Below are 16342 nucleotides of genomic sequence, written 5' to 3' on the forward strand. Positions count from 1 at the left end.
AGCCATCTAAAGTTTACATTCAGTGGCTTTTAGTGTGTGTATTCAAAGAACTACATCCATCACCGTGATATAATTTTAGACATTTTCACAACCTCATAAAGAAACCCTGACACATTAGCAGTCACTTCCCATTTCTTTCTCCATCTCTACCCCACCTCCTCAACCATAGACATACCTGGTTATCTTTTTATGTTTGGGAATGCACAGCCTTCTTGTCTGTTTTATTATTATAAACCCTGTTTCAGAGTGTAGTTGCTGAAAATTATTTGCATCAATGTAAGGAGACATACCTTCTTGCCTTCAGAGGCTTTTGTTTAGATGGACTGTAAGTTTAATTTGTAGAGAAAATAAGCCAAAATAGGCTGATTTAAGAAACCTTTTTGAAGTTATTCAGAACAGTAAGAAGTCCATCTAGCCCTCCACAGCAAGCTTTATAGTACAGAAGTCAACAATTTTTATTTTTCCTTATCAATTCTAGTAGATAATCTTATATCCTAGACTATATGTAAAAACATAGTTATGAGACACATGTACTTAAAATAGTATTTTGAACCTGCTTCTTCATTATTATTAAATTATTGACTACTATTAAATAGATCATTTTCAGTGTATTGGTATTTGGGTTAATTTTTTTTACAGATAAGATATTGGGACTTCTTTTATTTTTCAAAAGTATAGGTCTATTTTACCTACACAGTAATGTTACCTATCACTCACTGTAAAAAAAACCCAAAAGTTGACAAATTATTTTTCCCATAAGAAGAAATAAGGACCAGTTAGATTATATTCTCATTTATAAAACAAAAATATTATCTTCCCTCTTTCCCTCTAAGGGGTGATATGAAATACTAAAAGAATCAAATCAGTACAGTCCAAAGAAACGGGCAGTAAGGTTGTACCTCATCTTTTATCATTTCTACATTCCCCCTTGTGTTCCCATTGTGTTGAGAAGGCATCAGTGTTTTTTAAAGTGTCATTTATAGCTGACTTTACAAGGCTTGACCAAGCCTTATGTCCTTTGTTTTTAATGTGTGTGGTTAAATTTTATACATCATAGAAATATTTTAAGCAAAACAAAGCCTCCTTTATTAAGGAGCTACACAAAAGGAAAAAAACTAAGCCATAGTAGATAAATGGCAAAGGATAGGAACACCCAATTCAGAAAGGATATTCAAATGGCCAATATGTATTTGAAAAACATGTTCAGTTCTATTGGGAATCAAGTAAATGCAGATTAAAGCAATAATGAAGTTCCAGATTGGGTCTGTTAATTGCTAGCAGGATTTTGCCTTTTAAAATTAGTCTTTAGTATGTTAGAAATATATGGAAACATTTTCTTTGTTTAAAAAAAAAGTGCACCTAGTTTAAGTAACACCAGCACTCCTGCTAACTACACTCCAATCTTAGATGCTCTTTTAGAAGTAAGCACTCTTAATCAATTTGTTATATATCCTTTCAGACTTTTTCCAATTTATTTGTGAGTGTAAAAATCAGTGTAGGAAATAAAGAGTCGGGTACAACTGAGCAACTGAACTGAACTGAATGTAAAAAGTAACTTCCTTTAATTCAGCTATAGATTTTAGAGGTTTATTTGGGTTAGTACATAAAGATTTCTTTCTTTCTTTTTGACTATTACCGAGTATTCCTATTACAATGAATGGTTCTTCTGGAAACTGTGTTAAGAATGCACTTATAGAGGACAGTGGTGGTAAGGAGAGCAATTAGGAAGCTATTGTAATAAGCAAGAGAAAATGGTAGATTGGACCACCATTTTTGTGGGATAATCTGTCTCATTCCTAGAAAGATTGCCTCTGAAAAATCGGGGTGGAAATGTTCCCTGGCAGATAACAAGAAGATTATGATACTCATGAGAGGTATTTGAGCATAAACGTACAGTTTTGGGAGACATCAGCTTATAGATAGTAGTAAAAGTTATGAAAGTGGGTGAGGAACGAGAGGAGCAAGTTAGAATGAGAAGTCAGAATTATGTGGGAATGGTTAGAGAAGTTGGAGGAACACCAGTGGTGAGTAGAATCAGAGAAGCACTAGGAGAGCATTTCAAAAAGAGGGTGGGTTTAGCAGCTGCAGGTGCTCCAGTGGTGAAATAAAAACAAAGGGAAGAGTATTTTGGGGTTTACCGTCAGAGAAATTGTTTGTTCTATCATCATTTTAGCAGAGCGATGGGTCAGACACCTAATTTCAGTAGTTTAAGAAGAGAATGGGCAATGAGGAATAAAGGAGTGTAGGTAAATCTGATAAGAATGTGATGTCAGTTTAGGTTTAAGTGCTGATAGGGAGAGCTAACAAAGAGGACAAGCTTCTGAGGATGTAGGGACTTAGCTCCAACAGCCAAGTTTTAAGGACAGCGTGGTCAGTGGTGTAATGTGCAGCAGTGCAGTCTTACGTGCATTGAGATGATGCACTTTGGATTTGGCCATTAGGAGGAAATTAGTGAGTCAGGAGCCAAGTCCCTGTGGTAGAGTCCTTTGAATGGCAGACTTTGGTCAGTGGGGAATAAATGAAAGTTTTATTGAGCATGGAAGTGATACGATCACAATGGCATTAAAATGTTTTCTTCTTTTAAACTCTTCTTCGTTAAGCTTATGTTATTGAGTGGCTTATGTTAAATTGACCAGTATTTTGGTCATCTGATGCAAATAGCTGACTCATTGGAAAAGTCCCTGATGCTGGGAAAGATTGAGGGCAGTAGAAGGGGACAACAGGATGAGATGGCTGGATGGCATCACTGATGGAATGGACAGGAACCTGGACAAACTCGGGGAGATGGTCAGGGACAGAGAGGCCTGGCGTGCTGCATCCATGGGGTTGCAAAGAGTCGGACGCAACTGGGGGAGTGAACAACAACTACAGTTGAGTGGCTGCTGTGTGCTGGGCTCTGTTCCACATCTGAGGATGCAGCAGTGAACAGAACAGGCAGGATTTCTGTTCCTGTGACCTATAACATCCAAGAGTGAGGAGAAGACAGAAAAAATAATAAAAGACACAATAATTTAAATAAGACAAAACTTGATGATGAAGCAGACTGAGGGGAAACTATTTTAGATGTTGTGGTCAGGAAGGGCATTTTCTAAAGAGGAGAGATTTGAACTATGATCAGACTGTTACTAAGGAGTCAGTTGTGCAAAGATCTGGGTGCAGAGGCATCTTGGCCCAGACTGGAGAGTGTGTGCAAAGGCCCTAAGAAGGGAATGAGCTCAATTTGTTTGAGCACCAGAGAAAAATGTCTGTTCTGTGGTTTAGTGACAGAATCTAATAATCATGCATGGTTTTGCATTTAGTTAATAACTACTTAATAAAACAAAAGACTCATCAATAAAGAGTTGTTTGCTTAATTTAAAGTATTTAGGAATGAGAAATGTCCATAAAACTAAATCCTTTGTTCAGTTACTTTTTACTCTTGTGATTTCATGGAGTGAATAAGGTATGTTGCTGACTGTGAAAATGGTAATAATAATACTTTCTATTTATGTAATATCTTTCATCCAAGGATCTGAAATAGTGTCTCCCAGATCCTCACAACAGTTCTGTGAGGTAGGTAAATTGCAAGGATTATTAGTCTTCATTTTATAGTTGGAGAAATTAAGCCCCAAGAGGATTTAATGATTTATGTATGGTCCCATCAACCAGTTATGGAGGCAGCCTGAGCTGCTAAGGTTAGAATATTATATTTTAGGGGGATCTACATAGTATAAATCATTAACACTTTTCGCTTTTGTACTTTACACAGATTATCTGTTAAAATAAGTATCCTAGTTTTTAAGTGTCCATATGGAAGTCTTTTTAATCCTTTTTTTAGGAATATAAAACATTGTAATACTCTTTTTCCCCCCTCTCATTTTTAGGTCAGCAGCAAGGACAAGATGGAGTGAAAGTCCAACAAGCTACCATAGCTCCTGTAACTGTAGCAGTTGGAGGAATTGCTAATGCAACGATAGGTGCTGTTAGTCCTGACCAACTCACACAAGTGCATTTGCAGCAAGGCCAGCAGGCTTCTGATCAAGAAGTGCAGCCTGGCAAGAGGCTTCGAAGAGTTGCCTGTTCCTGTCCTAATTGTAGGGAAGGAGAAGGAAGGTAAATGCTCTGTTGCCACCACCCAACTCCGTGGAGGCTAGTATAATAATAATTAACATGTAATGAACAGTTAGATGTAATGAAGGCACATAGGATGTTCATTAAAACCAAGCCCTTGGCTGAGAGCTTTGACTATTGGAACATCACTAGTTTTGTAACCCAAGAGTTGAGATATAATATTGTTATGAAAGGAATTGAATAGAGTGATTCTAGGAATGGGATTTCAGTGGTTCTTTACCATGTATCTTATACTTTCTCTTAATGGTTTTCTTTTTTCATTTATTTTGTAAAATTTTAAAACAACTATATTGATATAAAATGTACATGTCATACGATTCACTCATTTAAGCTGTACATTTCAGTGGTTTTTAATGTATTCACCGAGTTGTACATCCATCACCATAATTTTAGAACAGTTTTATTCCCCTGAAAACAAATTCTCTGTTTTTTAGCCATCACTCCCTCATTCCTCCCAGCTCAAGGCAACCACTGAACTAATTTCTGTCTACAGTTTTGCCTATTCTAGACATTTATATAAAGGGAAGCACATAATATGTGGTTTTTGTGACTAATTTCATCCACTTTGTGTATTTTCAAAGTTTATCTGTATTATTGCATATGTCAGTATTTCATTCTTTTTACTGAACAAAATAATATTCCATTTTATAGATAATACAGGATTTTACTTATCCATTCATCAGTTGGTGGACATTTGGAATTTTTCCATCTGTTGGCTATTATGCTGCTATAAATATTCTTACATATATATGTTATGTATGGGCTTCCTCAATGACTCAGCAGCTGTAAAGAATCTGCCTGCAGTACAGGAGACACAGGTTTGATTCCTGGGTCAGGAAGATCCCCTGGAGTTATGAAATGGCATCCCTCTCCAGTATTCTTGCCTGGAAAATCCCCTGGACAGAGAAGCCTGGCTGGCTACAGTCCATGGGGCCACAAAGAATCAGACACAACTTAGCAACTAAGCATGCACACACACAAATACTTATACAGGTTTTTGTTTTTGATTTGCATTTCCATGATGACAAATAATGTAGCGTATGCTTTTGTGTGTGTACTATTGGCCATTTGTGTGTCTTCTTCAGAGAATTATCTATTAAGATCTCATGCTCATTTTAATTATTTGTGTTTTTATTATTGAATTATAGTATGAGTAGTTCTTTATATATTCTTGATACAGGTTCTTTATCAGAGATATGATTTGAAATAATTTTTTTTTCAGTCTGTGAGTTGTCTTTTCACTTTCTTTTTTAGTATCCTTTGAAGCAGAAAAGTGTTTAATTGTGGAGTCCAGTCTTGTTTTTGGATGCTTCTGCTTTTGGTGTCATATCTAAGAATCCATTGCCATTTCTGTTGTCTCAAATCTGATGTTTTCCTATAAGAGTTTTATAGTTTTTGTTGTTACATTTAGGTCTTTAGTCCATTTGGAGGTTAATTTTTGTAAATGATGTGAGGTAAGGGTTCATCCAACACCATTTGTTAAAAAACTATTCCTTCCCCATTCACTGAATAGTTTTGGCACCCTTGTCAAAAATCAGTTGATCATAGACATACAGATTTATTTCTAGACTCTCAGTTCTGTTTCTGTGATCTGTATGTCTGTCTTTATACCAATACCACATTGTGTTGATGACTTCGGCTTTGTGGTAACTTTTAACATTTGGGCGTATGAGTCTTCCAGCTCACCCAGTATGAAAGCATTTTTGATTGTGTCAGATGCTTTTCTTCATCTGTTGAGATGATCATGTAGTTTTGTTTTTTTATTACATCAGTATATTATATTACATTAACTGATTGTCAGATGTTAAAGTACTTTTGCATTTACAGGATAAATACAACTTGGTCATGCTATGTAATTCTGTTTATATGTTCCTGGATTTGGTTTTTCACTATTTTGTTGGGGATTTTTACATCTATGTCCATGAGTGATACCAGTTTGTGGTTTTCTTATAATGTCTTTGGGGCTTCCCTGGAGGCTCAGACGGTAAAGCGTCTGCCTGCAATGCGGGAGGCCCGGGTTTGATTCTTGGGTCGGGAAGATCCCCTGGAAAAGGAAATGGCAATCCACTCCAGCACTCTTGCCTGGAAAATCCCATGGACGGAGGAGCCTGATAGGCTACAGTCCATGGGGTCGCAAAGAGTCGGATTCGACTGAGCAACTTCACTTTATATTGTCTTTGGTTTTGGCAAGGGTATTATTGGCTTCTTGAAATGAGTTGGGAAGTTTTCTTGTCCAGTTTTCATTTTTTGAAAGAGTTTGTGGTGATGTTCAGTCACTAAGTCATGTCTGACTTTTTGCGACCCTGTGAACTGCAGCATGCCAGACTCCTCTGTCCTTCACTATCTCCTGGAGTTTGCTCAAATTCATGTCCATTGAGCCCGTGATAGTATCTCAACAGAGATCGTCCTCTGCTGCCACCTTCTCCTTTTTGCCTTCAGTCTTTGCCAGTATCAGGGTCTTTTCAAAAGTCAGCTTTTTGCATCCGATGGCCAAAGTTTTGGAGCTTCAGCATCAGTCCTCCTGTTGAATATTCAGAGTTGATTTCCTTGGGGATTGACATGAAGTCAGCCCCAGATATTCATTGGAGGGATATTCATTGGGAAGAATATTCATTGGGAAGTCTTCTCTACAGTTTGATTTTTTTTGAAAGAGTGTGAAGAACTGGTATTAATTTTTAAAAGTGTTTATGAACCTGTGAAGCTCACTGATCCTGGGCTTTTCTTGTGAATACTTTTTTGACTGCTAATTCATTCTGTTTACTTGTTTTGAATTGTATCTTGTTCTTGAGTCAGCTTTGATACTTTTTATATTTCTAAGAATTTGTTCATCTGATAGTTTTTAAGTAATTGGCATACAATTGTTCTTGGTATCCCCATATAATCATTTTTATTTCTGTGAGGTTGGTAGTGATGTTCCCTTTTTCATTTCTGATTCTAGTAATTTGAGTCTTCTCTTTTTTTTTTTTTTTCTTTGTTAATCTCCCTAACAGCTGTAAGTTTAGTTGACCTTTTCAAAGAATTAGCTTTTGGTTTCATTCATTTTCTCTTTGCTTACTTTTTTTGTATTCTCTAATTCATTAGTTTCTGCTCTTTTATTATTTTCTTTCTTCTGCTTGCTTTATTTTAGATTTAATTTGCTCAGTTTTCATTGTCTTAAGATGAAAAGTTAGGTTATTTATGATCTTTTTTCCTTCCAGTTTTGCTGAGATATAATTGACATACAGCACTGTATAAATGTAAGTGTACATCATAATAATATGACTTAATATGTCATGAAAAGGTTATCACAATAAGTTGAGTGAACATCATCTTGTATAGCTGTAAAATTAAATAGGAAGAAAAATTTCCTTGCAATGAGGATTCTTAGGATTTATTGTCTTAACAATTTTCGTATATAACATGTAGCAGTGTTAATTATATTTATCATGTCTTACATCCCTAGTACTCAGTTATCTTAGAACTGGAAGTTTATACCTTCTGACTGCTTTGATCCATTTCCCCATCCTCTGGTTAACCATAAATTTGATCTCTTTTTTTCTGTGAGTTTGTTAGTTCCTGTTTTACGATATAGTGAATCAAGGTCTGTATAGTCAAAGCTATGGTTTTTCCTGTAGTCATGTTTGGATACGAGAGTTGGACCATAAAGAAGCCTGAGTGCCGAAGAATTGATGCTTTCTAAATGTGGTTGTGCCTTGGACTGCAAGGAGATTAGACCATTCAGTCCTAAAGTTAATCAACCCTGAATATTCATTGAAAGGATTGATGCTGGTGCACCAATACTTTGTCCACCTGATGTGAAGAGCTGACTCACTGGAAAAGACCCTGATGCTGGGAAAAATTGAGGGTAGGAAGAGAAGAGGGTGACAGAGGAGGAAATGGTTGGATGACATCACTGATTCAGTGGACATGAGTTTGAGTAAATTCCGGGTAATGGTGAAGGACAGGGAAGCCTGGTGTGCACAGTCCATAGGGTTGCAGAGAGCCAGACAAGGCTTAGCAACTGAACAATTTCTGTACGTTTCACAGTAATCACAATTCTATGATATATCACTGTACAAAATTATCACATAGCTATTGACCATATTCCTCACATTGAATATTTCATCCCCTTGACTCATTTACTTTTTTAACTGGAAGCTTGTGCCTCTCAGTCTCCCTTGCCGCCTTCTTTTCCCCTCTCCCACTCTGGCAGCCACCCCTTTGTTCTCTATAACTATGTTTCTATTTTGTTATGTTTGTTAATTTGTTTACTTTTTTTGATTCCACATATAAGTAAAAGCATTCAGTATTTGTCTTTTTCTGACTTGTTTCATTTAGCATGGTACAACGGAGGTCCATCCGCATTGTCACAAATGGCAAGATTCCATTCTTTCTGATGACTGAGTAATACTATATTGTGTGTGTGTGTGTATACACACATTCATATATATATGTATATATTTTTTTATCCACTCATCTATTGATGGGCGTTTTGGTGGCTTCTGTATTTTGGCTACTGTGAATAATGATACAGTTAACACAGGGTGTTTGTATCTTTTCTAATTAGTGTTTCATTCTCTTTGGTTAAATACCTAGGATTGGCATTCCAGGGCTTAGGGTCATTCTATCTTTAAGTTTTTGAGGAGTATCCACACTGTTTTCCATTGCAGCTATACAAATTTACATTCCCAACAACAGTGCATGAAGGCTCCCTTTTCTCCACATTTGTTATTTGTTATTGATTGTCTTTTGGATGATAGCCATTCTGACATGCTTGAGGTAAGATCTTTTTAAATATAGGTATTTACAGCTATAAGTTTCCCTCTGAGCATCAGTTTATGTGTATGGTCTAAGTTTTGGTATGTTGTGTTTTTGTTTTCCTTCATCTCAGTGTCTTTTGATTTCTACTTTGACCCACTGATTATTTAGGAGTATATTGTTTAATTTCCAGGTATTTATGAATTTCCCAGTTTACTCCTATATAGTGATTTCTTGTTTCAGTTCATTGTGGTCAGAAAATTTTGTTATTTCTGTCTTTTTAAATTTATTGAAATTTGTTTCACATCATAGCATCTGATCTATCATGAAGAGTATCCATGTGCACTTGAGAAGAGTGCTCTTGTTGGATGAAGTGTTCTATGGATGTCTCTTAGGTCTAATTCATTTATAGTGTTATTCAGGTCTTTTACTTCCTTACTGATTTTCTTCCTAGTTGTTTTCTGGAAATATTGAAGATAATTGAAACTTGCAATTATTAGCATTGGATTTTCTGTTTCTCCTTTCATTTTCTGTCAGTTTTTACTTCTCTTTTGGCCCTCTCTTGTTTCTATTGTTTAAGAGAATGTATGTTTATAATAGATGGGGAAACAGTGGAAACAGTGTCAGACTTTATTTTTCTGGGCTCCAAAATCACTACAGATGGTGACTGCAGCCATGAAATTAAAAGACGCTCACTCCTTGGGAGGAAAGTTATGACCAACCTAGATAGCATATTGAAGAGCAGAGACATTACTTTGCCAACAAAGGTTCATCTAGTCAAGGCTATGGTTTTTCCTGTGGTCATGTATGGATGTGAGAGTTGGACTGTGAAGAAGGCTGAGCGCCGAAGAATTGATGCTTTTGAACTGCGGTGTTGGAGAAGACTCTTGAGAGTCCCTTGGACTGCAAGGAGATCCAACCAGTCCATTCTGAAGGAGATCAGCCCTGGGATTTCTTTGGAAGGAATGATGCTAAAGCTGAAACTCCAGTACTTTGGCCACCTCATGCAAAGAGTTGACTCATTGGAAAAGACTCTGATGTTGGGAGGGCTTGGGGGCAGGAGGAGAAGGGCATGACAGAGGATGAGATGGCTGGATGGCATCACTGACTCAATGACCGTGAGTCTCAGTGAACTCCGGGAGTTGATGATGGACAGGGAGGCCTGGTGTGCTGCGATTCATGGGGTTGCAAAGAGTCAGACACGACTGAGCGACTGATCTGATATGATCTGATCTGATGTTTATAATTATTATACCTTCCTAGTGGATTAACTCATTTATCCTTAACAAATTTCTCTATTTCTAATAGCGTCTTTTGTTTTAAAGCTAATTTTGTCTGATATTAGTATAGTCACTCCAGCTTTCTTGTGGTAGTTGTTTGCATGAGACCTTTTCCACCTTTTTACTTTGAATTTCTTTGTATTTTTGTATCTTTAAATGTAAAGTGTGTCAGCTAGAGACATTGCACAATGGCTCTTGTATTGTTTTAAATGTAATCTGACAGAACCTACCTTTTTATGAATATATACATAATCCATTCACATTTTATATTATTATCAATATAATAAATTTATGCCTGCCATTTTACATTTTGTTTTCTGTCTCATGTCCTTTATCCCTCCTTTACTGCTTTCTTTTGAATTAAATTAATAATATATCATCTTAATTTGTAATACAGAATTTTAATTTCATTAATGATTTTTTTCATTGTACTTGCATATTTCTTTAATGGTTGCTGTAGGCCTTACCATGTATAGCTTAATTTATCATAGTCAGTTTTAAGATTTATAGTAACTTAATTCCAGTGAGTTATAGAAATTTCCCCCCTATGTAGATCTGTGCTTCTCTTTGTGGTATTTTTATACATAGATATTGCAAGTGTTACATACCCCACAATACATTGTTATAATTATTGCTTTATATAAATTTATCTTTTAAAAAGTGGAGGAAAATGAGCATGTATATATTGCTTTTGCTATGTTAACTTTATAATTTCTGATTCTCTTTATTTATTCCCTTGAATTTGAGGTCATTTCCTTATAGTTCAATATGGCTTTGCTCCCGCCCACCTCCTTTGTGCTGTGTTTGGCAACTATGTTGCATATGTTGTGTTTCTCTATAGGCTTGACAATACATTTTATACCTACTGTTTATTTATAAAATTGCTTTTTAAATCAAGTGAGAAGAAATATACACTTACACTATCCTTTATAATTACATAATTACCTTTGCTAGAGCACTTTTTTTCTTTATATATATTTGTATTTGTTGGTTTCACTTGCTTTCAGCTTAAGGAACTTTTAATATTTCTTGCAAAGCAAGTCTGTTGGCAACAAATTCTCTTAGTTTTTGGTTTATCTGGGAATATCTTTATTTCACCTTCATTTTTGAAAGATAACTTTGCTGGATATAGAATTCTAGTTTGAGGCTTTCTGGTTTTATGTGTGTGTTTGTTTTTTGTACTTTGACTACGTTTTCTCACTACCTTCTGACTTACATTGTTTCTGCTGAGAAGCCAGCATTTAATCTTTCTTGCTGTTCAAGATTTTGTCCTTGTCTTCAGGTTTCAATGCTTTTAGTGTACAATGTCTATTTGTGGATCTCTACCTTTATCCTACCTGCAGTTTGTTGAGCTTCCTGAAAGTACGCTGCTGCTGCTAAGTCGCTTCAGTCATGTCCAACTCTGTGCGACCCCAGAGACAACAGCCCACCAGCCTCCCCATCCCTGGGATTCTCCAGGCAAGAACACTGGAATGGGTTGCCATTTTCTTCTCCAATGCATGAAAGTGGAAAGTGAAAAGTGAAAGTGAAGTCTCTCAGTCGTGTCCGACTCTTAGTGACCCCATGGACTGCAGCCTACCAGGCTCCTCCGTCCATGGGGTTTTCCAGGCAAGAGTACTGGAGTGGGGTGCCGTTGCCTTCTCCGTCCTGAAAGTATAGATTAATGTTTTTCATAAATTTTCAGCTGTTATCTCTTTGAATATTTTTTCTGCTTCATCACCTATTCCGCTTTCTCCTCTTCTCTCCTCAAAAAAAATGACATATTTGTCATTCATATGTTGGTGTCTCTCATTTCCCTGACATTGTTTATTCTTTGTTCTGTCTCTTGTCTGCTTTTCAGATTGATTACATAATCCCTATGAACTGCCTTCAATTTCACTATTTCTTCCTTCTCTTGAGTCCCTCTTGTGAATTTTTCATTTCAGTTTTACCTTTTATCTCAAGAATTTCTCATTGGTTCTTTAAAAAATAGTTTCTAGCTCTTTATTGATATTCTCTGTTTGATGTGAAATTGTCATTATACCTTGCTTTTCTGCTTTAATCGTAATATTCTTTACTTCTTTGAACATATTCATAATGGCTACTTCGAAGTCTTATTAAATTTGGTGTCTCTCACAGGCACTTTCTCTTGCCTGCTTTTTTGCTCATGTATAGGTCATGTTTTCCTTCTTTGTGACTTTTGGAGTCTCATAATTTTTGTTGGAAACTTAAAGTTGAAATAATATATTGTAGCAACTTTTAGTACTGCCCTCTGTCCTCCTCCTGCCCCTGGCTTGTTATTGTTGTTTGATTGTTTCTTTAGTGACTCGGAGAAGGCAATGGCACCCCACTCCAGTACTCTTGCTTGGAAAATCCATGGACAGAGGAGCCTGGTAGGCTGCAGTCCATGGGGTCACTAAGAGTCAGACACGACTGAGCGACTTCACTTTCACTTTTCTCTTTCATGCATTGGAGAAGGAAATGGCAACCCACTCCAGTATTCTTGCCTGGAGAATCCCAGGGATGGGGGAGCCTGGTGGGCTGCCGTCTATGGGGTCACACAGAGTCGGACACTACTGAAGCAACTTAGCATTAGTGACTAGTTGAATTATTCTTGTGAAACACTCCCCCCCCCCCGCCAAATATGAATCATCTTGTTCCTTAGTTACCCTGGAATGACAGCGGTTTGGGTATGGGTCTTTTGGGGTGTCTCCTTCCCTGACCACACCCAGCTGTTCAGCTCCACTGATTGTTGTTTTTAATAATGCCCTGAAGCATATATTGCTACACAGACTGATCCAGTCAAAGTTTAAAAGGGCAAGCATTAGGTCTGTATCTGAAATTTATTTTGATCCTGTAGGGCTCCTTCCAACTACTTCTATTCCTCAGTTTTTTCTGGCAGCATAACAGTCTGCACTTTAGCTTACTTCACCAACGTGCCTATTAGTTTCCTCCCTGTCTATTCTGTTTTTAAGAGCATCTTTAGACCTTTCCACACTTAGTTGTAAATGAAATCAGTTTCTTGGGAAGAGATTTGGAGCCTGATGTTTTATGCTGTGCGCTCCTTCTGGCCAAAATCTGTGTCATGGTTGTTGAACTGCGGTAGTGGGACAGTGGCACATTTCTCCCTATGCATTCCATGCACCAGGAGATGAGCACTTGGGAACAGGGAGATCAATAGTAGCCTCAGATTTTATATCTTGCCAGGCTTGGAACCTCTGATTTATGAACTACATATGAACTGGGTCTAGTGTAATCTGGACTTCAGTGTTTTCATTGCACTTTATCCAAGGTCCAGCCTGTGTCTCAGGAATTGAAATTGGGTGGAAGAAGGTTGTTCCTCATCTCTTAGCCACACTCACCTGAAACTTAGCCTCAGCAGCAGGTAGATAGAGGAATACTGATGCCCTGCCTGTGTTGAGGTGATAACCCACCAACTGGAAGGTGGGAGCAGAGGGAATAGTGTTGTTGATTGCACCGGTCTGTAGTGTTTCTGTATCAAGGCAGGTGGAAGGAGGAGGGAGAGAGAGCGTGAGTATTGGTTCAGATACAACAGACTCTCACTCTTCTTACCAAATTCTATTTGGTTTTCGTGAATCAATGTTTCTTTATTTGTTGTATACTCATAGGGCCATTTCCAGAGATTGTAAATAGTATTTGCTTTGTTTGTTATCATTTTCACTAGTTTCACTGGGTAATAGGTCCATGGAGCTCTTCACGCTGTTTTTGTTGGAAGTGAAACTCTGAACCTACACTTTTAAATGAGGATTACCATATTTTGCTGTTTTAGAGAAGAATGTTCACATGTCTTGAAAAGCTTAAAGATTTTTTCCCAGGGGAGGAAGCTACTCGGAAATGAACAGGAATTCCGTGGCAGAACATAGAATTCTCTAAAATTAACATGTTTTCATTGCACTTTCGAGTTTATTCCACAACCTATTTTCTTTAATTGAAATTTTTCTGATATTTAACAATAGTTGTGACATTGTGATTTAAAAAACCCATTTAGAAAGCATCATTTAATTACCTTGATTCCCTTTTATTTTTCCTTAATTATAAGCATGACATTTGGAAGTGTAATTAATGTTTGTTTTTTGTTTTTGATAGAGGCAGTAATGAACCAGGAAAAAAGAAACAGCATATCTGTCATATTGAAGGATGTGGAAAAGTTTATGGCAAAACATCTCACCTACGAGCACATCTTCGCTGGCATACTGGAGAAAGACCTTTTATATGCAACTGGATGTTTTGTGGCAAAAGATTTACAAGGAGTGATGAGCTTCAGAGACATAGAAGAACTCATACAGGTTAGTTGGTTTATTTTAGGTCTTGTTACTTCTTTTCTCAATGCTTAGATGAAACTTTTAGTGACAGTGAGCTATGAAATTGAAAATACAAAAATTAAAGAGAGATCATTCATTTTAGTGATTAAATGAAAGATGTTTAAAATCAAAACTTTTTACCTTATTTCTGAGATATATTTTATTCTATTTCTTGTAAGGTTTATCAGGATAATTTAAAGGACTTGGAATTTATTCCATTAATCTTTTTTTTCTTAGTGAGTCGAACTGACACATATCACTTTGTCAGTTTAAATTAAAAGAGAGTTGAATTACCATCTTATTGGTGATCTTAATTAGTTTTTCTATAATCCAGATAATTGAGTGAAGCATCAAGAGCCATATGACAAATACCTACTTAAACTCTTTCAAAAGTGACAGCTATTAACATGTTGTTTTTTAACAAAACAAGTCATATAAAGTTAACATCATCTCTGTCCTACCTCCCAAAGACAACAGCTACCATGAATTTAAAGTGTAAGTTTTTAGTATAGTTTTAATACTCTTACGTATTTTGTTCATGGATATATATATATATATATATATATGAAATACTGTTTTGTGTGTTCTGTAAAACTTTATGTAAATGATATATTACTGTATCATAATTTCACTTAAGTTTTGTAATCTATCCAAGTTCATATCAAACACAAATACATGTATGTGTTTGAATACATGTCTGTTTGTTTTTATTGCTGTGTAGTATTGTATCACAACTTCACTACACTGTGTAGTCCAGTCCCCACACTCTTGAGATGACTTCGAGTTTGTTTTTTGCTGTCACGGACTTTACTGCTTTGAACATACAGTGGCCATGTACAAGAAGTAGAATTACTGGATCTTAGAGAATGTGTATATTTGATTTTGCTAGATAAACACTAGAGTCTCCAAAGTAGCTATTACCATCTCTGTTACTCTCTAGGGATTGATCAAGAGTTTTCACTGTGCTGTGTGTTCACCAGTACTCAGTAGCTTCAGGCTTTGAAAGTTTTTGAATGATTTTTTAAATTGGCATTCTTCCTGATTATAGTGAGATGAAGCATCTCTTCCTATGTTTATTGGTCGTTTATCTTTTGTTTTCTGCTCTTTTTTATTGTTTTCCTTTTTCTTACTGATTTATATTTTGCAAAAGGTTTTCACATACTACTAGTTATTATCTTGGTGCCATCTTTTGTCATATGAAAGTTTTACATTTTTATTTAGTCAAATATAGCAATATGTAAATATATCCCATTTACTTTTTTTATGAAATTTTCTTATATCCCAAGATCATAAAGTTTTTAAAAACATTTTCTTCTTATTGGCTTTAAGGTTTTCTTTTCATAAGTTTGATCTTTATTAGCCTAGAATATTTTTGATGATTTCCTAAAAAGGAAATATAATTCTATTTTTATTCTATGTGGAAAGCCATTTTTTGAATAGGTCAGTTCTTTCTTCATTGATTTGTAATGGAATTTCTCTCATATATTGATGTTCCATTTAAGAATGGCTCAGTTTCTGGATCCTCTGTTTTATCTATTTGTCTCTTCCTATAGCAATACTCTACTGTTTTAATAGAAGCTTGTATTAAGTCGTGATATCATGTTGGGCAGTTCTCCCTTTTTTGGGGCATATAACAGTGATATGCTGTATTTAGAACATGTATAGTTTATATTTTGGGGACTCTAATTGAAAAAAGCAATGATTTGCGTAGGTTTTTTTCAATTAGATGTTAACGGTTAACTTGAATCAAGGTATATAAAGGATGAAAGGGGAACTGGAACTGACATTTATTGATCAGCTACTGAATATCAGGTGTTTCAAAAACATCATCTCATTTGATTCTAACAAAAGTGTTTTAAGCTAGAAGTTGGCTCTGTCTTATATATTAGAATATAATCTCAGAGAAGAAATAAT

At 36.1% G+C, this 16342-nt stretch overlaps 1 protein-coding gene across 2 annotated transcripts in view; it reads left to right on the forward strand.

Moving 5' to 3' along the window:
• SP4 (Sp4 transcription factor) overlaps positions 1-16342 on the forward strand; it is an 82507-nt gene that overhangs the window by 39020 nt on the left and 27145 nt on the right. For both annotated transcript variants that reach the window (XM_006042546.4, XM_006042547.4), the window contains exons 4-5: positions 3864-4092; positions 14214-14413. In XM_006042546.4, coding sequence (XP_006042608.1) covers positions 3864-4092; positions 14214-14413 — 429 coding nt within the window. The remainder of the gene's footprint in view (positions 1-3863; positions 4093-14213; positions 14414-16342) is intronic.

This window comes from Bubalus bubalis, chromosome 8 (genome assembly GCF_019923935.1).
Source record: "Bubalus bubalis isolate 160015118507 breed Murrah chromosome 8, NDDB_SH_1, whole genome shotgun sequence".
Classification (NCBI taxonomy): domain Eukaryota; kingdom Metazoa; phylum Chordata; class Mammalia; order Artiodactyla; family Bovidae; genus Bubalus; species Bubalus bubalis.